The sequence below is a fragment of the Podarcis melisellensis genome, assembly GCF_964234715.1.
Source record: "Podarcis melisellensis genome assembly, chromosome: 2".
Lineage (NCBI taxonomy): Eukaryota > Metazoa > Chordata > Lepidosauria > Squamata > Lacertidae > Podarcis > Podarcis melisellensis.
The window spans coordinates 99,993,010-100,016,738 of record NC_138529.1 but is presented as its reverse complement, the minus strand read 5'-3'; the positions used below and the strand labels follow the sequence as shown (position 1 = coordinate 100,016,738).

The 23,729-nt window shown below is 43.6% G+C and overlaps 1 protein-coding gene across 12 annotated transcripts in view; it reads right to left on the bottom strand.

Annotated features, from left to right (window-relative positions):
* CADPS (calcium dependent secretion activator) overlaps positions 1-23,729 on the bottom strand; it is a 337,182-nt gene that overhangs the window by 20,922 nt on the left and 292,531 nt on the right. For all 12 annotated transcript variants that reach the window (XM_081901352.1, XM_081901356.1, XM_081901361.1 and 9 more), the window contains one exon: positions 22,261-22,368. In XM_081901352.1, coding sequence (XP_081757478.1) covers positions 22,261-22,368 — 108 coding nt within the window. The remainder of the gene's footprint in view (positions 1-22,260; positions 22,369-23,729) is intronic.

Below are 23,729 nucleotides of genomic sequence, written 5' to 3'. Positions count from 1 at the left end.
TCTTTGTTCAGCAAATTTTATGACTGGCCGTTTGGTCTATATATATATTGAACAAGAAACTGACCAGGCTACCCCGGTAAAAGCGAAGCACCTCACTCAATAACAAAGCAAAAAAAGAAAAAGAAAAGAGAAGTCTACAGAGTTTCTCTCCCCTCACCACACATTAAGACTTTGCGTTTTCCTCATTAGCTCATACCATTTCCTAAACTGTCTCCTTTAAAAGATGAGAGTTGTTAATTAATCGCTCAGTATTTGTGCGGTGTTTTGACTTCGTATATCGGAGACCTTTGACTCAGTTATGACCCCAAACAAATGAGAAATATTACAGTGTGATGGATTGTGTGAAAAACCAAGCAGCAGATCTTGCGAATAACGAACCACTCCTGTGAAAAAGAGGTCCTTCAATCTTGGAAAAAGTTGGAAATTCCCCCCCCCCCCCAATTTGTTTATATGTTCTAGTTTAATTCAGTGCACTGGAAAAAGTTCTCCAATAACTGTCTTATGTGACAAAGGGGTGTATTTTAGCCACACGAGTTTTGCCATTAAAACTTAACTCTAACTACAGTGTCATTTTCTGGGAGAATAACTGGCTGAAATACATTATTGCCCCGACTATAAGTGTAGGCACGTATTTCTTGCGATCACAGTGATACTTTTAAAAAATAATGCTGCAGTGATTTGGTTGCCTTAAACAATAAATATAACCCGTCTACAACCACTTTATACTTTCTCTGCCAGTCTGCTCCCTTTTCTCCTGTACCAGTGAAGCCTTAATCACACTGAGAATGCATTGATGCAGATAAGTTAGAAAGTCAGTGAGCTTTGAATATTAAAATCATTTGCATTGTTGTTTAATAATGCTGCTGTGATGGTGTTACATAATAGGGTTAAGCTGCTATCCTGAATTATCAATAATCTCCCTCGGCATCAAATTACATCATCCCCTCCCCTCCCCTTTGCCGGCTAAAATAAACCACAAAAGAGTTGCTTAAAAATTGTTGAAAAGGTCTGGTCTAGACAAAACAAGGAAGCGGGTTAAGACGGAAGCTTAAATTTGCAGGCACACATTTGCCTTTGCATACAGCAGGGTTCTTCTCCTTCTGTTTTTGCAGTACATATGGTCCATAAGATCACCCACTGTTTAGGGACTTCTGTGATAGGGTGAGTTAAGGATGGAGTTTCACCCTTAATTGGGATTAAGTTTGACTTGAAACGGTCTACTGCATGGAATTCCCATCACTGTTAATGAAAGTTATGCGCTGAATGAAGTCCCGTGGGTGTTAACAGGCCGTACGCCTTGGGTATAGGTTTCCAGGGCTGGATTCATGGATTTATGGCTTCAGGCTCCCATGGCTGTTAATGGGAAATGCATGTTTAATATCTCACAAGAAATTATACTCTCTTCTCCTATTTTAATAATGCTTTTTAATTTTAATTGACCTGTATATACCACAGCTCAAGCTGTTTTAACCAGTAATAACCACTAATATTTTATTTCTTAAGTAATAAGTACTAATTTATTTCATAAGCATTCTTTGGCATCAGTTTAGATTCTAGAAGCACAACCAAACCTCTTAAAAAAAACCCCAAAAGCAAAACACAACTTTTCCTCCCTCTGCAACAAAAGGTTGTGGACTGAGATAGGCAAATAGCAGAAAAGTGTCCTTAATTGTCTTTAGCAGGAATAAAATCAGAACTGCTGTATTGCCATTTAGAGATTACTTGGATTATTGTACAGTACAAGGCCATTCTATGTGTGGGCGTATTTTATCCAGACTCTGAAAAGTTTAAAAGAATTTATTTTTTGCCTGGAGAAGAGATGATAAAGAAGCGATATAATTGCCATCTCCCAGCATTTGATGACAGAGCAAATTTATTCTCTGTTTGCTCCAAAGGGCAAAACACAAACCAACGAATTCAAATGACAAGAAATGGGATTTTGACTAAGCATTAGGAAGAACCTCTGGACAGTACAAACTGCTTGATGGTGGACCAGCCAGACTGCCTCAGGCAGCTGTGAACTCTGCTTGGATTTTATGTTAAAAACCTTCAGTAAAATTGCTCCCCCCCCCCCGCTTTGAGCAGAGAGTGAATGGCTGCGTGTCTGATCTGCAGCAGCAATAGATTTCCTGCATCAGTGAGAGGTTGGCCTTGGGGGAATCCTTTCTAGCTCAATGATTTTTTTTTGGATACGATACGATAATCTTTATTGTCATTGTCCCATACAGAACAACGAAATTGAAAAAAATCTGCATCAGACATTCAAAACCCAACAAGCCTGCTATCCCAGCCTGGTTAGCCCCCTAAAAACTCTGATACCCCATAATTAAATACAATATACTCCCACAGAGACTACCTTACACTGCGTTTAAAACCAAAATCGCATTTGGATAGAAACTGTTTCTCAGTGGCTAGTCCTAGTCTTTATAACCCTGTACCTTCTTCCAGATTTCTACAATTTTTAGGTGTATCTCAGTCCAGCAAGACCCAGGCATGCCCAGATAAGGCTTCATATGGGTTGCCCGCTGAGATTACTCAAGTATGGATCATTCATGCAGGCTGACAGTGGATACTAGCCATGATGGTTGTGCTTTGCCTCGACGGTCAGAGGCAGCAATGCTGCTGAAACCAGTTGCTGGAAAACACAGGTGAGGGTGCACTTGTGCAAACAGGATGCTGGACTAACTGAGCCACTGGCCTGATCCAGTGGGCTCTTTTTAGGTTCTTATTAGAACGCAACTGGGAAAGGGCGTACTATTATTATTATCATCCCGCCTTTCCTCTATGGTGCTCAAGGTGGCATAGATGGTTCTCCCAGCTTCTCATCTCATTTTATCCTCACAGCAGCACTGTGAAGGCAGACTATGCTGGGAGAAGGTGACCAGCCCAAGGTCATCCAGCGAACTTCATAGCTGAGTGGGGATTTGACCCCAGGTCTCCTATGCTCAAATCCAACATTCTAAACACAACGTCACACTTCTGGTCGGCAATGCGCCTAAATGGTGTATCCAAAACCACAAATAATTACAGAGGTGAGAAAATGCTTACCTTGACTAAGTAAAAATCGTCACCTGAGCACTGGATGATTGGCCTGTCTTCTGGACATGGGAACCACCTACCCACAAAGCCTCTCTCTTAGTTTATCGGTCCCTCATCCAGTCTGCCACTACATTCAGGCACCAGTCCAGGGCTCGCATGGTCATCCCGATTCAGATATTATGGAGAAACACAGCTGCGTGTCACCAGTGTACTGATGGCACCATGCTCCAAACCCCCTAATGAGCACGCCCAACAAACCAAGAGGTAAAGGTTGCATTTCAGCCGGCTGAAGATTTTTTGTTAAAACTCATTACGTCTTACAAGTTGAACCTGCACAGTCTGAAGTTAAGTACCACTGAGGTTAAGGAAGCTTACTCACAAGAAAATATGCATAGGATTGCAGACAGCTATGCTGATCCTAATGCTACTCTTTCAGTGTGTGCATGTGTATGTACATGTGTGTGTTATTACTATTACTAACAACAATAATGAAACCACCCAGCTGCCTGCTTTTTTGGACTCTCTTGGGGGGCACAGATGTCACGACGAGCTTGCCCTGCGCTTCAAAAATTACTACGCCTCCCTCTCCTCTTTTGCCCCAATGTACTTCTCAGTACATGTGGTTGTTTCAAGCAAGTTTCTACCAGTCATGATCTGTTCCAATATCAGAGGTGGGCTGGGTGGAAATGATTTGAGGCAATGGAATAAGGCAAAGGGAGAATGGTGTTATTATTTAATCCAGACTCCCTAATATTAAAAAGCAAAATCTCTTCCCTATGTGGTCCTTTTCATGGGGAGAAGGACAGAAACAGATATTTGCCCCATTCTTTCTTTTCGATGGCAAATTGGATGCCTAAGTTGGATGCCTAAACCAGCATTTTTCAACCTTAGGCTCCCAGATGATTCTGGACTACAACTCCCATCACCTGTAGCCATTGGCTAAGCTGGCTGGGGATGATGGGAGTTGTAGTCCAACTGCTTCTAGGAAGCCAAGGTTGAAGAACACTGGCCTAAACAGATGTGGCTGAGCCATTGCTTCTAGTTTGGTTGTAGCTTGTGGTGCTCTAGCAAGGATTGGGGGGGGGGACCTCAGGCATGGGGCCAAATGGGACCCTCCTGTCATTTTCTAGAAACTCCCTCCAGGCCACACACTTCACTGGCTGTTGCTCTGCATCCTCTCTGAGCACTTTTGCCTGGCTTGACTATGCCCTTGAACTCTGATAGTGCTACACTAACCACAACAACAGACTGACTCTTACGATGTGTATAAATGAGTTTTAAATGCCCTTGGTTTTAAAATATAATGTGAAAGCCAGCAGTGGACTTCTTCCAAGAAAAGTGTTAAAAAGGTGGAGGAGCAGGTGGCTATAAACACCCATCTCTGAACCACTGTCCATTTGTTTAATATCAAGTACGAGACGAAATGTGGTCCACTGGACCATGCATGTTGACTTAGGGCGCTCTCAGACTGTTGTTATCTTCAAGCAGGATCAATTGCACACCAGCAAATTTGGGTAGTGCAAATGAAACCTGATTTTGTGCTCTTGTACAGCAAACCTCTTTCCCCACCAAAAATCAGATTATTATTTTTTATGATAAAGAGAGTGACAAAAAAATGTACTGGAAGGCCTAGGGTAACACTCGCTTGACACAACATCCTATAACCTCTCTGCAAACTATGAATAGAAGCAAAATAGAATGGAAACAGATTTAGGAGATGCATATTCAAATTCCACCTCTGCTTATAAGTGGCTGATCTTGGAAAGTCACTATCTTAAACCTGAGTCTAAAACGATTTTCCTTTGGTGTACCGGTATGTGTGTATGTGTTTGATCTCCATTCCTTTCTATTGCACACTTATAAAGGTCCTTATTTCCCCTTTGTTGTAGTCTTTATTGATACTCTTAATATATTTTTACTTCTCTTTGCAGCAAAAGATTTACTGGGTTGTTTTTGCATTTTTTTTTTAAAAAACAACCTCTTTTATCAAAAATGTTTTTACATTGAAAACATTTCACACTTTCCTAGCAAAATGAAAGGGATTTCCCTTGTGCTGTTGCAAGACACTTGCTAATATGTGCAATGCTCCCTCTAGCGGTTGGCCCACCAGCAGCTATCAATCAATCAATCAATCAATCAATCAATCAATCGCACCAGTGAATGAATACAGTTACTCCCTGTGTAAATGATGCTTCGTGACAAATAGCTTCCTCTTTATGGGTATCATTTTCATGAAGGAAAACTCATATACAAATTTACTTGACTGCATGTACACAGCAAGTGAAGTTGTGGCGAACCACAGCTTCCCAATGCATGTACAGATCATGAAACAAGACACGTTTGTTGGTACATTTAAGAATATGCCCATCGCCCTGTTCTCACAGTGGCCAAGAGACGCCTGGAACGCTGCTCTCACTTTTGGATCCCAGCAAATGGTATTCAGAGGTGAAGCTGCACGGAGCTTGATATGTGAATGAGAGCACCATTTGAAAAGTAAGATCTCTGCTTACATAAGAGGAGGTGGTCAGCTGCATTATGAAGAAGTGAGAATTCAGTACCGTGGTTCTCAGCCTCCTGCAATCCTAGTTTTTGGCTTTTGCTGCTTTCAATGCTGCTCTGTACTGAATATGAGTGCTTAAATCAGTTGACCCCCATGCACCCATTGTTAATCTGGTGGCCACTAGAATGGTCTCAAGCCAACACTTGTCACAGCTATAAACTAGAATAATTGGTAAGGTAAAGGTAAAGGGACCCCTGACCATTAGGTCCAGTTGTGGCCGACTCTGGGGTTGTGGTGCTCATCTCGCTTTATTGGCTGAGGGAGCCGTTGTACAGCTTCCGGGTCATGTGGCCAGCATGACTAAGCCGCTTCTGGCGAACCAGAGCAGCGCACGGAAACGCCGTTTACCTTCCCGCCGGAGCGGTACCTATTTATCTACTTGCACTTTGACATGCTTTCGAACAGCTAGGTTGGCAGGAGCAGGGACAGAGCAACGGGAGCTCACCCCATTGCGGGCATTCGAACCGCTGACCTTCTGATCGGCAAGTCCTAGGCTCTGTGGTTTAACCCACAGCGCCATCCGTGTCCCTTCAGAATAATCGGTACCGAGGGACAAAACAGTTTAAAATTAAGGACAAAGAATGTTATCTGATAGAGATTCCAGTAATGAAAGGCATGAGTGGGATGCAAGATTTTCTTAAAGAATTTCTGTATATTCTCTACTTTAATGCAACATTCCTTTATCCAGAGCATTAGAGCAAACAAATCTCATTTGCAGAACACCTCTGGTGCCAAAGAACTCCACAGAACAAGGCTTGCACATTGACAGCCTGCATGTGACCTCTGACTATGAGGTCACTGTGGTGCAGTGCTTGAGGCGCTGGACAAGCAGTGGAGAGATCCAGAGATCAGATCCTGCCTCAGCCATGAAGATCACCTTGGGCCTCTCAGCCCAATTTATTTCACAGGGCTGTTGTTATGAAGATATAAATTTGGAAGGCGTGAAACCGTGAGCTTTTAGCTTTCACCTTGGGAGAAAGGTGACATCTAAATGTAGCTACTCATCATCACCATATCTGAATTTTAATCAAGATATGGTCATATGATGACAAACCTAGACAGCATTCTAAAAAGCAGAGACCTCACCTTGCCAACAAAGGTCCGTATAGTTAAAGCTATGGTTTTCCCCATAGCAGTGTATGGAAGTGAGAGCTGGACCATAAAGAAGACTGATCGCCGAAGAATTGATGCTTTTGAATTATGGTGCTGGAGGAGACTCTTGAGAGTCCCATGGACTGCAAGAAGATCAAACCTCTCCATTCTTAAGGAAATCAGCCCTGAGTGCTCATTAGAAGGACAGATTGTGAAGCTGAGACTCCAATACATTGGCCACCTCATGAGAAGAGAAGACTCCCTGGAAAAGACCCTGATGTTGGGAAAGATGGAAGAGAAGGGGACGACAGAGGACGAGATGGTTGGACAGTGTTCTCGAAGCTACCAGCATGAGTTTGACCAAACTGTGGGAGGCAGCGGAAGACAGAAGTGCCTGGTGTGCTCTGGTCCATGGGGTCACAAAGAGTCGGACATGACTAAACAACAACAACCTCAATTGCTTGCAGCAGCAGGGATACAGAACCTGTGGCCATCTGGATTTTGTCGGACTACAAGTCCTATAATCGCTTACCAATGTCCATGCCACCTGCAGCTAACGGAGGTTAGAATCTATTAACATCTGGAGAGCCAAAGGTTCCCCATGCAGAAAGCCGCAGGTTCAATCCCTGGCAGCTCTAACTAGGACCACTGGGGATGCCCCTTGTGTGTAGGGTGAGCTGTTGGGCTAGATAGATCAACAGAATAAAGCAGTGTTCTGTGTTCCTATGTAATGGTCCCCACTTTCATGGCAAGAGTTCTTTGTGCAAGAAGACACACTCCTGGTCCCCAGACCTATGGCACTGCACAGAGAATAGAGAGGTTGGTCATCTTTGCCATTGAACAAATACTGTGACTCCAGAGGAACACGCCCCCTACCCCGAATACAATGGATCTGGGAAATTTATGCCCTGACCTTATGACACAGTGAAAATTTGCTGCTTGGATGGAAAGGTATGATCATTACAGGTTTTCTGGGAGGAAGTGTGAGAGACTGGTGGACCATTGTGAATGCTTGGAATGAAATAACAGCTATGTAGCACTAGCTACCAAGTCTGTGGGATATAATCTGGTTTTTGTAACCCTGCATAAACTGTGTATTATTTAGGTCTTTTTAAAACAGACACCTGAAACAGTGAATTGTAGAGGGTCTCAAAGGAAATGTATAGCTCTGCTTTTTTTTTGTAAAGGCCTCTTTTTGAATACTGTATTCTCTTGTTTGTTCTCTCTCTCTAAAAAAAGAATGTTGATATTTTACACTCAGTTCTCCTATAAAGGTCCTTAACTAAACAGACTACCTACATAGCAATTTTGTGAAGGGCCATGCCCTTTCCTAGTCAATGGATTGCAATCCAGCACCAGCGTAATTGGGATGTAATGTTATTTTGCACATTGCAATAGAATAACGACAGTCATACAATACTTTAATTGTACTGGTATTTATGCTTTAACACTAGAAGCGGAATCAAAAGACGTCACAAACTGGACTCAGTAACCTTAATTGAGTCCTCTTGTGTAGCTTTCGCATTGTAAAGTGAGTGTTTTAAGGGCAGGCTAGGTATTCACTGTGAACTGGATGTTCAGTGAATGGCTGAATAATGTCCTCGCTGTTCCTTCCAGTGCCATACATGGGGTTGCAAATGGATCTCCTGGCTATTTCTGAGCATTTTTGTAGGCTGATATCATAAATGCAGGGTGGGGGCAAGATTTAAAAGGATATTGGGTGGTAGAAAAGAAAAGGGCTACAGATCAAGAGGAAATAAGTGACCTATGACTGTTAATCTAATATGCACCAGTGGTTTGCTTGCCAGTGGTGTGTGACTGGGCAGTCCACAGAAAAAGAGAAAGAAGGGTGAGAACTCTGTAGGGAACTGGGCCAAGCCTTTGTTGCTGAGGTAGAGGACTAAACACTGCCAAGCACCACCTCAGTCTGATGCTGGGAAGTGTCTCCTTAGCCCACTGGCTAGGGCAAGCTGGCAGTAGCCTTGTTTTGTATGCAGCTAAACTCTAAAGAACTTGCACTCGGAATCACACTGCCTCTAATACTGGAGGGAATTCTGCTTCCTTTGCATCAGTGCCCTTATTGTGGAACTATCTCGCCTCTTTAGCTTACAACAGCAGCAAAAGTATGGATGCCCTGGAGCCTATCACAGACGTACTGTGTTTGCAGGCCATTTGCTGGTGCTTAGTCCTGACAACTCATGACTCCCACTTCCTTTACCATCAATTCTGGTGGCCATATACTTGCATATTAGTTATAGCAAAACAGAATGGCAACTGGAATATGCTGGTCCACCAGCAAGACACTACTTTTTGCATGCCACAGGCTTTGCCAAACTGATGACCGCTGTATGTTTTGGATTACAGGGGCTGGCTGGGGCTGGTGGGAGTTGTAGCCTCAAACTGGAGGACACCAGGTTAGCAAAGGCTGGCCTAGAACAAAACAATGACACTTGTCATCCATAGTAACTCTCAACCCGCCAAGTGTTGTGCTGAATAATTCCTAGAGGCATAAAACAACAGCATTGCACTCTCTTAAAATAATGATGTTGGTCCAGGCAGGCCCATGCAGAACTTGTGAGGCCCCGGGTGGCTGGGGGCCCAGAATATTCTTGGCATGACAGCATAGGTTCAACAGATTCTTAGCAAGGTCTGCCCAGCCAGCTTAGCTCTCAGAGGGCCAGGATAAGTGTACTCGGCTGCCCCACCCTCTGCATGGGCTGGATCCAGGAGTCATGATGACTGAAAGCAAGCACTTGATTGTTGCACTTAAGCCTGTGTACAACATCAAGTACATTTTAATGTGGATGATAATTTATGTATTCACCAAAGAAGGGCAGTAGAGCCCAACATGCGCTGGGACATGCAGTCGTCTGCTTTGCAGCAGCTTCCATCAAGCCAGCAGAGGGCCGAAATAAGCCACCAGAAGTCTTTACCTGGGAGCTATGGCAGCAGGAAAAAGGGCCTGCTGGCTTGTTCCTAAGTTGGCATTCGGCACCTGCAAGTCTGGATGGCTACAGAGATGCACTGCAACTACCATAGCAGCACAAGTCAGGTGTCACAAGGCACCGCCGGGGCTACCTTTGGTGCAGCACAACTTCTAACTCTGGCCTGATTCCGCAGTATGAGGATCAGGTTACTCAGAGAGTGCTTGAGCTGTTCTACAATCACCTGTCCCTGCCCATCCATCTGCCTGCTTCCCCCCATGAGCCTGTCTGCTTTCCAACTGTGCTTCCCTGCTGCTCAGTAACACCTGCTTGCTTCCAGGTCTCCAGCCCTGGCAATACATTTATTGCACACGGGAGATTGAAAGATATGGTATTTGCTGGAGGTGACCATTGTTTAGGAATGGGCTGAAAATGCCAGAGACAGTGAAGAGAGTGAAAAGGAAAGATATGCACTCTGCTATAACAACAACAACAAGTTGCCCCAGCCATTCTGGGTGACTTCCAACAAAATATAGAAACACTGTGAGACACCAAACAATAAAAACTTCCCTATATAGAGCTGCCTTCAGATGTCTTCTAAAAGTTGTATAGTTGTTTATCTCCTTGACATGTTTTCTGTCTGTGTTAGGGAGGAAGGGGCAGGCGAAGAAGAGGGGACAAAATATTTGTTCCCATTAGATGTGTGACATAAGGCATGTCCAGAATAAGGAAGGATTTGGATTAGATAGGTCTGCATAAGAGGGGATTTACTGTATTGATTGTCACTTCCAAATTTCAGGCCCAATCCTGTTTTGCTTGGATACCTTCAGTTAAAGTCAGCTGAGGTTTTGTCAGTCCCTAAGAGATATTATATCCTCTCTACCAAACCATGCCACAGTTCAATTAAAAAGAAAAACATTTTCTTTTAAAGAAGAGTTTGAATGGTGCAGCATTTTCTTCTCCCCACCCCGCATGGTTTTTTTTGGGTAGACTCCCTTTCTCCTCAACATCTCCCTCCCCCATTTAATCTAAAGTAGGATTAGTGACCTTTTTATTTTTACAGTCAATTTTCTTCCTTTTGGTTATACAGTGCCGCAGGAAAATTCTGCAGCCCTTCTGAGAGTTAAGATGTTTGCAAATGTTTTTCAGGTTTTCTGCATCGCCTCTCTCTCTCTCCAAAATATTTGCTTTTACTATAAACTGCACACGCAACAGTTAGGCATGCAGTCCAAAACTGGAGGGCACCAGGTTGGGGAAGACTGATGCAGACAACACTTAAACTGGCAGATTATATTTAAGAAGGAAAGGTATTCCTCTTGGAACACTATCAGCACATTCCTTTCTTGGAATTGTCAGTGCCACACTTTGTTCAGGATGTGGGGTGAGCAGTTACGTGTAATGTCCCATCTGCCAGAGATGTTCCATAAGCATAGCTGCCATCAGAATATCTGTTCAGCTAGAGAAGGGGTTGCTCTGTACACTTTCTTCCTTTATTAATGCCCTGAGCAGCTGGTAGGATAGTAACAGCTGGCAAGCTCTTATTTCCTCAGTACCAAGCATCTTGGACTCTACAATTGGCAGGTGAAGCCTTGTTGGTGGTGTCACCGCCGGGGGCTGCCAAATTGGCACTGAGTATTTTCAGTGGTGGTTCCCTGGTTGTGGAATATCCTCCCTAGTGAGGTGCGCCTGTTTCCACCATGATTAACCTTCAGAAGGAATTTGAAAACCTTCTTGTTTACATGGACGTTTCATGGCTGAAGAATACTGCCCCTGCCGACCCCAAACTCATTGATCGGAGGAATGTTTTTAAGTGCAACTGCTTTTAGAATGGTTTTGTTTTTAAATTGTGTATCTGTTTGCTGTCCTGGGTTCCTTGGGGGTGAAGGATAGGATATAAATTCAATAAATAATTATAGCTACTCTGGAAAAACATCGTGCCTGAGAAACTGAACTACATATTGAGAATTTCACAATTAAAATTTCATCTTCGCCATAAACTCACTAAGCAGGGTAGCCTTACACAAGCCACTCAGTTTCCCATTGATAATGTGGATATAATAACATGGGCAATACCTTCTGGTGTAGGGGTGCAGGCAGGATACATGGAACATTCAAAAACACCCTATACAAAGGAAGGGGAGCTCTGCTGAATCACCAGACTGAAGGCCCATCTAGTCAAGCATTGTTTGCAAGAGTAGTTAACACTTCTAGGAGCTCACACACAGGGCATGAAGGCAAAGGCTCTCCCCACCACACTTGCTTATCAACTGGTAATAATAGATCATTAAGAAAAGCCCTGCTAGGTCAGGCCACTCTAGTCCAGCATCCTGTTTTCCACTGTGGCCAGTCATACGATTCTTGGAAGCCCACAAAGCAGGACATCATGAGTGCAATACACCTCCTGGGTTGTCTGCCCACCAGCAAGTTCTGGTAAGAGCTGTTTGCAGGAAAATAAAATGCAACCACAATAGAGATACAGGGAACCAAATACATGTTAAACATGCCAGCTGATTAGCCACAGGCTGACTGTATAATGTTGGTTCCATCCTACAGCTTGAACAAGGTTTGATTCTGGTAGAGCTGTAAGAAAAGTATGCATCAGGTTCCTTGTTTGAGGTGCTCAGTACTATTGAGTGGCATTAGGAAGTGGGAGAACCTCTGCTCAGGGAAGGTGGGGCATCCAATTTTTGCGGATCCTCATACCTCCTCTATTCTATGTTGTGGAATATCTCCCTAACCCTCAGGTGTAGCTTTTGGGGGCCCGAGCCTTTCATTAGCAGAAGTACTTCTGCTTCACTCACTGGATATAACCCAAGGTGGCTAATCATTTTGTATTATAGCTCATAAACATTAACGTGACAACTTTTCAGGAGAAAAGAAACAGCAGTCTTCTGCTGGGCTACTTGACAATATAGTATTTAATTCCAGCAGCAATCTCCCTACTCCTCCAAAAAAAGCACAAACCAACCCAGGATTGTCTGATGCCTTCAATCTGCCATTAAAAATATAACCACATTTTCAGACACAGAAAATATGACACTAAACATGTCAGTGAGAGTTTCAAGTAACAGAATAATTGGTCTGATTTCTCAAGCAGCAATTCGGCGACTGTTTACACTGATGCAGCCCCATTAACATACGTGGGTCTGCACCAGTGTAGAAGTGATTAGTGGAACAGTCTCCCCTGGAAAAGAAAACCAATTAACTGTCTTCACCAAATGTCTGCTGGAACACGAAAAGCTGCTTCGATAAAGATCTTTGGGAGCATAAACTCCTACAAGCATGCAAAGCCAAGTGACAAATCTAGGACTTATTTTGTTAAGAGTCTATCTAAAATAAATTAGACTAAGCCCTTCTTAAATTAAATACTTCACAAGGGAATAAACCTTCTGACATACTATAGATAGCAATTTCTTACACAAGTGCAACTCTTCTGCATTTGTCAAGAAAACATTTCCACGATTAATCAACCCCCTTAAACCTTTCTCTTGTCCTTTTCTCGGTAGTGGATGTGCAGTTAAGGATAAGCTGAGAAATGCCTCAGGGCTAGCATGTTGGTGTGACGGGAGCATGTTCTTGAAGCCCCCAAAACAACTGTTCTCCCTTTCACCTCCCATAAAAATCTACATCAGAGAAATAGACCTCCAATGCCTGATGGGCAGGGATGGTGGAAGTAGCAGTCCAAAAGATCTGGGGTGCTGGGGAATAATGATTTATACAGTGCTCATATTAATGAAATCCCCACCCCTGACCCTCCACCTAGGGTGGTCATTTACACATAATCAAAAGAGGACATAAAATCTGCACATGCCACTTTGAAAATTTAGAAACAGTTACAATAATTTCAATAGAAATACAGCACATCTCACCATAGTGGGAGAGGCTGTGGCCAGGTGATGGGCAATTGCAAAGCCCCTGATCTCCCTTGTCGTTTAACCAGGTTTAGACCAGGCACTTCTTCAAACAGAGAGCTACCTGATCTTTTCTGGCTCCAATAAGATGGCTCAAAAAAGAGGACAACGATTTGCATAAAATTTGCATTTGATATTTTATATTTATAGATACAAATTTGGAAATAATTATTATATTGAACATTAAGTAGAAAAGTGTTACGTCTCACCCTAGTGGGGGAGGGCTGTGAGAAGGAGACAGGTGAGCCTGTTCAGTCTCCTGGCTGGTGTCACCAACTTCAAGGTCTCTGCTCTCCCTTTTTATTGTTATCTTTAAACCAGTTTGTGCTTCAATGAGAGGACACCTTGACAGAGACAGCAGTCCTCTGACAGCTCTTCAAAGTAGAAGACTGCTCTCTCTAAAGTAGGACATGTAGCCGCCCTATCAGATATCTTGGTGTGGCTCTGCGCTGCTGATATGCCGTAGTAGCGCTGCAAACCTGGGCCCACATGCCTTACATACTTGGAACTGCACCCTATTTTCTGCACTGTCACGACAATACATATTAATAAAGTCAGGATATCAAGAGGCCTTAAGTAATGCCCAAATCCTTGAAATGAGCATGCATATTTTGAGCAGCTCAGGTTGCTTCCAGCCAACCTATTGAGTTTCCATCCTGATTTGTTTGTAGGGAAATTAGAAAACACTGGCTATTTAATGAGCATTCATTCTGATTTGTTTGTGGAGAGGGCATGTTGTTGCTTTGTCAGACTCAACATTATGGAGACATACTAAAACTGATGAGAAGAATCTCTGTCGTCAATGGATGTGGATCTGCAACATGGCAGTCATTCGTAATAACAAAAGGGACTCTTGGCTTCCTTCCGTCTCCCTTTCCCCACGCCTATCTCACACAGGTTTCCGAACATTACACTCACCTTGAGATGTTTGGAGTTGTAACGAGACGCTTCTGCTCGAAGGCAAAATTGGGTGACGTGCTGAAAGTATCACACTTCTCACCTTAAGAATCCTCTGATAGTTTGCTACACTATCCTAATCACATGGTGCTGTGAAACTTTATTATTAGGTTCACATGGGATGCAGCTTGGGAGGAATTAATTTGTGTGTTTGTGTGGCAGCCGGGAGGCCAATCTTGTGGAGACAATCTAGCCCCCTTTTTCTCTATGCTTCTCTGTCAAAGTACTGGCATTAACCTGCCTGACCAGGGCTGGCCATATTAGTTTAAGAGCAAAGACTCCAGAAACAAAAGACTGAACTTCCATTTCAATAATAAGTATGCCTAATGAAATATGTTCCAACAAATACAGTGAAAAAGAGCAGTCAATTACGAGGGGCAGACAGGAAATATCACATATCACACAAGACTCCTCGAGAGCAAAAACACATGCAGCAGTGTTGCTCTTTGCTTACAGCAACAGCACCTAACAACACGGTACATGCAATAGAAATAATAGAAAAAAAGTGCTGGTACTCACCATGAAGTTGTTACAGCAGGCGCCACACTTTTAACATTTGAAAATAAAAACTGCTGGTTCTCTGTACCCTTGAGTACCCCCCAGAAAAAAAGCACTGGGTAGATGTAACATTTAGACCTGATCTCAGAGCCCTGATTCCATATTCTTTGAATCTAGTGGATCAGATCATATGCTTACCCAGCTCGTGATTCCTTTCCTGCACTGCAAGATTAGGTTTTTGTGTGCCCCCTTCCTCATAGCACACATAATCTAACATTTATTTATTTCCACAAAAAACCCTTACATCCTGCCCTTTGCACTGAAATCCCAACAACAAATACATAAAAACAACAAATATTAAAACAAGATGCAATATCAACAAGACCATCAGTTACCTGAGATCTAGGCATGCCTCTACATTAAAATGCCTGCCAGGAAACACAGGTCTTTAACTGGTTCCGAAAGCTGAACAACATTGGTACTAGGGCTGTGGCTCAGTGGTAGAGACACATGAGCTCCATGCAGAAGATCATAGGTTCAATCCCTGGCATTTCCAGTTAGGGCTGAAAATGTTCCCATCTAAACCCTGAACAGCAGTTGCCAGTCATTGCAGACGCTGACAATATTGAGCTAGATGGACCAGTGGTCTTGACTGGTTATAAGGCAGTAACCTCATGGGGAGGGGGAATGCTTTCCACATCTGGAGTGCTGAGAAGGCTCCCTGGGCCTCCCTTAAGGCTGGAACTTCCAACAGGGCCTCAATAGAGAGGCCCAATTTGTGCAAACTCCCCCTCCTTCCAAAACAGTGGGAACATCTCTGCACAAACTACCCATATCATAGTAACTTGTGTGCATGGTGGAGCCGTTCAAACTCAGGATGAATTGTGTCAGGTAAGTCCAACCTGTCATAGCCAAAAACCAGGACACACGTCTTCTGGGCCATGCTCCTGGGTGAGTTACATGACCCACATGAGAGTATGGCATCTAAAAATGGGATATCTCGATTTAATTGGGACAGTTGAGGGTTATGCTATTGACCAAGCCATTCTCCTTTCTGCTTGTTAATACATTTTCCTTTTGTTCTGAAGTCTCATTTTTAGATCCACTGTATGGAGAGGTGTTTTCTAAGTGGTTCCATCAACAGTGGAGAAAAAAAAATATATACATCTAGGAAAACATCCAGGCACATACTGTAAGGTTACCAGATTTTTTTCAATGAATTTGGGGACCCTTTTCAACTTCAATGGATTTTGTATGGGGACTGGTTTGTAACGGGAAACGGGGACGTCTGGTAACCTTAACATACTGTACAGCTGATTGTAAAGTGACAGTGAAATGGTAAGTCAAGTCTCCTGAAAAAGCATAGAGCAGTTAGCATCCCAGTATCATCGGGCCCTATCACTGCATGATTAAGTTCTTACCAGACTTTTCAGTAAGGGCAACCTTCCTGATCCGGTAACTGCCAAGGGCAAGCCAAATACACAGAGTCAATCTATGAACATTTAATCTCTGCAGAGAAGGCAGATTAAGTGTATAATTGACCCATATAATCCACATATCATCTCCAGTCAAATGCTTCCTATGTCCGGTTTAGACAGACAGGGGCTCTGCAAAAGAAAGCTATCAGGGCCTGCATATTACCAGGGCTGTGGATTTCATCAAAGTTCGAGATGGCTTTTTAATCACTGATCTCAGAGACTGCTAGACTTAAGCAGATGAACTAGCTGCTAAGCACATCTGTTTTAATCCTTATCTTCTGGTCTGGCAGGCTCGTGTCTTCAAGAAGTACAAGGAGGGGAGGGGGAAAATAAATTAATTTTTGTTTAGATCTTTGCAATCTTGGGAGCTTCGCTGGATGATTTGATTTCTCATATCAAAAGCATGTTGTTGTTGTTTTTTAAAGTATTTTTTTTGGGCAAGGGGCAAGATATTGGATTAATCATCTGAGAGGAGGGAAAATGCCATCTGCGCCTTTTGTGGATTCGGCATCAATATCCACATAGGCACCTGGGTTCTCATCTCATTTTTTGATACTCTGCTGCTACAGAGGAGAAGTCTATAAGAATGCATTCTTCACAATATCCAAAACGATGGTTCTCATTGTGAGATCTATTGGCGATGGACTTTGAAGTCTCTTGAAGCCAAGGGTGGCACAGGGCCAAGCTAGATGCGACACTAATCACATGGTTGGTCTTTGCCTGTTTGTGTTGGGCTTTACTATACAGCAGTCATGGGGGACAGAATCTAGAGGGAGATCATGGCATGAAGTGCAAGGGGGAGGAGAGGAAGGGGGGCCTTAACCCTGCCCCTGCTATGGTCTGGGTCCAGACAGGGGCCCATGTGCCTGCTATTTGCCTTGGGAAGGAAGCTCCCATGCAGCCATGTTGTCACTGTTTGTGTTGCATTTGGGTTCTCTCCTTTGAAAGGAACCTGCCAGAGCTCCCCTTACCTTCTGCCCCAGTACTGTAATTCAGGGTTGCTTCACACAATGTAGGAATTACGCCTACAGCCCTGCATTTTCTACGTACTTGCAGTACTTCTTGTTGTTAACTTACATATACCTGGGCAGCATGCGAGACGGAACAATCCCCCTCTCCCCCACTGTATGTTGTTCTGGGGATTGGGAAGGTGATTGGGCCAGATCCGGCCGCCAGGCCTTAGTTTGCCTATCCATGACCTCAGTGCTCAAGGTGGAGCATACAGTAAGGGATCGGATGCTCCCTAAGGTATTTTGGGCCCAAGTTGTTCAGGGCTTTGTGGATTCATAAACTTGGGTTGGTAGTAAATCGGCAACGAGAACAGCTCTCTCAGCAGCGGATTATCATGTTGCCAGTAATCTGTTCCTGTGAGCAGTCTAGTAGCTGCATTCTGTAGCAGTTGCAGCTTCTGGACCAGATACAAGGGCAGCCCCACATGAAATCAAGTCCTGAGATTACAGTAATCAAGTCCTGAGGTTGCCAATGCATGGGGCCACTGTGGTCAGCAGGCTGTCACGGCCCCAAAGCAGTCACGGCTGGAGCATCAGCATGAGCAGATAAAAAGCACTCCTGGCTACAGACCCATGGGAACGTTACCCTGCACCCCAAATTCCCAAGCAAACCCTAGCCATACACAATCACGACTCTCTTATCATTTAAACAACACCACAGAACTCCACCTGGGACAGGTAACACAATGCTACTGTTTCTAGATTACAAGAGATGCTAAAATCACCTCTCAAAAACCCAAGAGATGTAAACTGGCCATAAAACCTCAAATCAGAGTTTTAGAATGGACATACAGATAAACCACACACCTCTAGCCAAGAAAACACAAATGCACAATAACACTATTGTGTTTCTTTCTCATAACTACTGGCCCTCTGGCCACCCTTTTAGTACGATGGGACAAAGAAGTCATGTGAAATTTCAGTAAATAACTCCTGGAGGAGAAAATAGCCTTGTTAGCTGCTGATTGTCAGACTAACTTACTAGCCAATCTGTTTCTTTCCCCAGTGACCTGAAGAGAAGATTTTTAAAATGACAATGATGACTTTATTCCACAGTAAACCCGACTAATTTACAGAATAAAGGCGATTAAAATGTAGACCACACAGTAATATTCAGATAATCTCCTGCATACCCCAATATCCACCAGGGAGAATAATTCTGCTATCACGGCTCACATGGGGAAGAGGAACTGGGGAGGTAATGAACACTAAAGTAGTGTAAAATGAATGGCCTCGGGAACAAAAGAAACAGCAAAATTAGCCTTTTGAAAATGTGTTGCCAATAATATTAATAACTTAATTTTTTTTAATAAAAAGTGGAGAATATGTGACAAAGGCAAGGAGGAATCCAATGTGAACACCACCTTCAGAAATAAAACAAAACAAAGAGGGTGATTTTATTAACACCCCAATTCTATGCATGTTTAATCAGAAAGTAAGCCCTGGTATGTTCAGTGGGGCTTACTCTCAGGGAAATGTCAACAGGATTGAAGCCTAAGATGTATTTCATTGTTGTTGAGATTCACTGAAAGTAGGCAGCTTTGTGAAAAAGGAGACAGAGCTCCTGCACTTTTAATACATGGGTAGAAGAGGGAATTTCAGCAGGTATAGCTGCTCCTCTTAATTTTTCCTCTTTTGCTAGTTGTGTAGAAAGAGCCCTATCCTCTTTTGCATTAAAGGTAAAGGGACCCCTGACCATTAGGTCCAGTCGTGGCTGACTCTGGGGTTGCGGCGCTTATCTCGCTTTTTTGGCCGAGGGATCCGGGGTACAGCTTCTGGGTCATGTGGCCAGCATGACAAACCTGCTTCTGGCGAACCAGAGCAGCGCACGGAAACGCCGTTTACCTTCCCGCTGGAGCGGTACCTATTTATATACTTGCACTTTGACATGCTTTCGAACTGCTAGGTTGGCAGGAGCAGGGACCGAGCAACGGGCACTCACCCCGTTGCGGGGATTCGAACCTTCGACCTTCTGATCGGCAAGTCCTAGGCTCTGTGGTTTAACCCACAGTGCCACCTGAGTCCCCTATCCTCTTTTGCATTAGGTCACCCTAAAACAAAGCAGGCAATGTAAGACCTTGGAAAGCCCAAGTCAATGCGCCCACTGGGGAGGGTTACCTATTTTAGAGCAGGGATGTTGTTGAGACTCCCAACTCCCATCAGCCCCTGGCACCATGACGAATGAGTCAGGGTTGATGGGAGTTGTATCCCAACAGCAACAACAACAACAACTGGAGGACAACAGGATCTCCATCCATGTTTTACAGAAGGGGTGAGGAACCTACGGCTCTCTAGATGTTGTTTGACTCCAACTCCCAACAGCCCCAGGAAGTATGGCCAATAGTCAGGGCTGAACGAGAGCTGTGGTCCAGGTCTACAGCTTCCCCACCGGTCTTGCTCTAGGGTGACAAGATAAAAGGAAGAGTAGGCTTCTGTATCTTTAACAGCTCAGAAATGCTCACGAAGGCTCAAAGTGCACCAAGAGGAAGCCACACACGGCCACCTTGTCACAACTGCAGGATGTTAATAGAGCAGCCTGGTTAAAAGTGTGTATGTGTGGGGGGCTCCTGCACTTTTAATAGGGAATTTCAGAATAGCTATGGAAGCGGCATCTCTCTTCAACATGACTCTTTAAGGTGCAGGGTCCCCTCCTCTTTTGCAGAATGTTTCCAGATTAAAAAGAATGTTTTTAATCTGAATTTTTCCAGATTGAAAAGAAAATAATGGCTTGAGTATGCAAACTGTTGGGCGACAGTGGAAAGCAGTAGAAAATGAGTGCCCTAGGCATGGTTTTTAGTGCTTACACTGGAACTTAAGTTTATATTCTTTGGAGCTGTGTTCCAAATTGGGAGCATGTTGCAAATTTAACCCAGTTTTGAACACAGTGTTTATCTGTGGCCTTGTAATGGAGTTCATCTTGCTTATAGCGGTGTGCTTCCTGGGGGGAAGCCGATGCAATGTTTAAGCCAAACGGATTCTTGCTGTGCGTTGGCTCCTCTGCAAAGACAGAGGCCTAAACCTTTTAAAATCTAGCTTAAGCAGAGAGATGTGACCTTATATAGACCATGGTTTCGATTGAACTGAAATTCAATTCCGATCAACTATCCGTCTGCTGGGATCTGCACAAAACTGGAAACTGCTCAAAGGAAAGGTTGGCACTGAAAAGAACAGTCCCGGGGAAATGTACTGCTAATGGAAGAATTTCAGCAATAGGCAGGCAGAGCGCTAGCAGATCTGTAACAGAATGAAAATGACTGCCTCTTTGTCATTGCCAAGTGGATAGGTGATTTGTATTTGACATTTTTTTTTTTTTAAATGCTTGAAATTCTCTTAAGAGGAAAGGAGTCTCTGGAGTGCTTTATGCATGAATGAGGCATTCTCAGTGGATATGGGTCATGCTAGAAGATGTACACAGGAAGATTATTTGACTCCAATTCATGCCACTTGATATAATGTGATAAAACATTTGACATGAGAGATAAGTTCCATTTTAATCTTGGAGAATATGGGGGGGGGGAGAAGGGTGGCGGTGAAAGGAGAGAATTATGCAGTAGGGAAGAGGCTTCGGTGGGAAAAGAAAAATGGGGTGGAGTGGGGGGGGGAAGATGGGTATCAAGCAGGAGAGGAACTTGTATGGGGTGGTGCGGCAGTGACGATGGGAGAGAAAAGGCTTTTCCTGCCCAATGCAAGCAAGGGAGCACGTCAATAAAGCGCTGGTAGGTCTGAAGGCATTCACATCCAAATGCCAGAATACTGGGTGGGTGGGGGAGAGAAACAGCACAAAACAAATGAGAGCGAGTGAGCGAGAGAGAGAGAGAGAGAGTGCGCTGAGAGGTTGCAAAGGGAGAAAAAGGAAGCTGCTTTACAGCCACAAAAACAACATAAACAGAGATCCAACCAAACAAGTGACTGAAACAGTAATGTCAAGCACCTGCTGCAAGCGTCAATGCTAGACTGCACAATTGCTAGGGCAGAAAATGTGTCGCACAGCAGAAGCAACAGAAAGGCAGAGAAGTCTGTGAACATGCACTCTATGCTATTCAAAATAAAATCTTAGTTGACACTTGGGAGCTATCGGGCACCACAGCCACCGTCCTCTTCCAAGGTTTTAAACCTAGGTTTTCAGATTTAAAAAGTTCCACCCAGTATTTCCTAGAGGGTCCCAAGTTCTGGTTTTAAAGCATTACAATTGTATTCTATAATGCAAAAATCGGACTTATCGTTTTTTCTTTAAATGTTTAAATCATGCTTAGATTTCCTGGAGGGAAAGGTCATTCCCTCCCACCATTTAATTAAAAAATGGTCTTTCATTAACAATTCTATCTCCAAGTCAAATTGCACATGCACCCTATCTGACTTCTTCACCTCCCCCCACCTTTTAAAAACAGGACTTTTGATGATAATAATGACTTGCAGTGCAAATCCTATACATATCTACTCAGAAGTAAACCCCTCTGTGCTCACTCCCTGGTAAGGGAGCATAGGATTGCAGCCTAACACATTTCGGATACGAGATGATACATGTTGATATAAGATGCTTTTATCTAAGAAATCTAGAGAGAGAAAGAGAGAGAGAGAGAAACTGGGACAAAGTGGATCCGAGTAGAACATTAGAGCAGACAGAGAGCTGAGAGAATTTCAATCAGAAGGAAAAGGAAACTTAAAATAAAAAAAAAAATCTAAAAGTAATCATTTAATCTCAAAATGTGACTTATCCTCCTGTCTCATTTTGCCACATTTTGCAGTTTCTCCTCCTTGGATTCCCCCAAGGCGGAGAAGGCATTTACTTACATCAAATAACCTTTCTATATACATCTCCTCATTGACCTTATCACGCAGGATGTCCTGAGAATGGCGCACGAAGGTCACGTAGGCGTCAGCGACATCCATCCCTGGTTTCTGTACAGAGGAAAGGAGTGGGGCAGGGAGGAGAGGAGAGAGAAGGAGGGCGGGGGGGGGGGAAAAAAAACACAAAACACCCAGCATGAAAATGGCATCTTCCCAAGAAAAGCTTATTTATTCATTTGTAAGGATCCTTCCCGTCCGCCTGTCCCTTGCCGCCGTGCACTCTATTCTCCCTGACACCGTGGCGGAGGTTCCTTTTCCTACCAGAGTATCTGTGACATATTTGGGTGTCAGACTCTTGCTTGGTAGGCAGCTGAAGCAACACTAAGTGCAGCTTGCACAGCGTAGAAAGATCACCGCATGCACAGACTATCTCTCTTTCTCTTTCGCCTGGAGGGAAGCCGCTTAGATGGATATAGACTTTCCCTTGACGCTCTTGGTGCCAGGAAGTCCTCTCTTGCAATGTTTGGTACTATTGACCTTTTTAGCAAAGCAACAACTCCTGCTGGGTTCACCCCCCCCACCCCACCCCTTGAGTCCTCTGTACGCAAATCTCCTATTATACAATGTTAGAAGGCTAACACCCAGCACTTAGTCTCTTTCCCCAAGGCATTTGAAATAGGTACATGTATATATATATTTTAAAAACGCCATCAGAACCACACATTATAAAAAAGAGTTTGCAGTCTTATCTTTTATTTCTATACATCTGGTAAGGGCACAAATACTTCGGCAGTGTATTGATTGTAGTGGAAGTTTAGCAGACTTTCCCTTGTTGAAACCTTTGCTGGATTGGGCCCTAAATGCTAAATAGCTACTAAGGCTGCAATCCCGGGTCTGCTGGGACACAGTGGCACTTACTTCTAAGTAAACGTGCACAGGACTCCTCTGTTCAGTCTCAGACCTGTCTGAGGAGTCTCTCTCCCCAAAACCAGAACTTCTAAAGCTTGCGGTATCTGTGACGCTCATGGCACAGTGTGTGTTTCCCTCACAAGATGCAAGCCGTGGAGATAATTTGGGAGAAAATCATCACTAAGTAAGTTCACACTCCTTCATATGTTGGAATCAAACTTATCTCAGAGGGAACCCATTAAACTGCTGAAACAAGAGTCATTATGAAAGCTGCCACACAAATCTTAAATGTCTGTGGCACATTGGAAGTTTCTTCGTAATGGGTGTCATTACTTGTATTACTGTGATTTACCGCAGATCACAAAGTATCATTTTCTGTATGAGATGTGATTGTCAGCCCCTGTAAATTGAAGTTAGTTAACACTTCTCTGTAATTTCCAGGGTGAAAATTAGGACAGTTTGAGAAGCAGTAGGAAGGTAGTTTATAGATATATATATTAAAATAGAAATACAATTATCAAGCAAAGGGCCAATGGTTGGCCCCAGAGCTGCCAGTAACATTT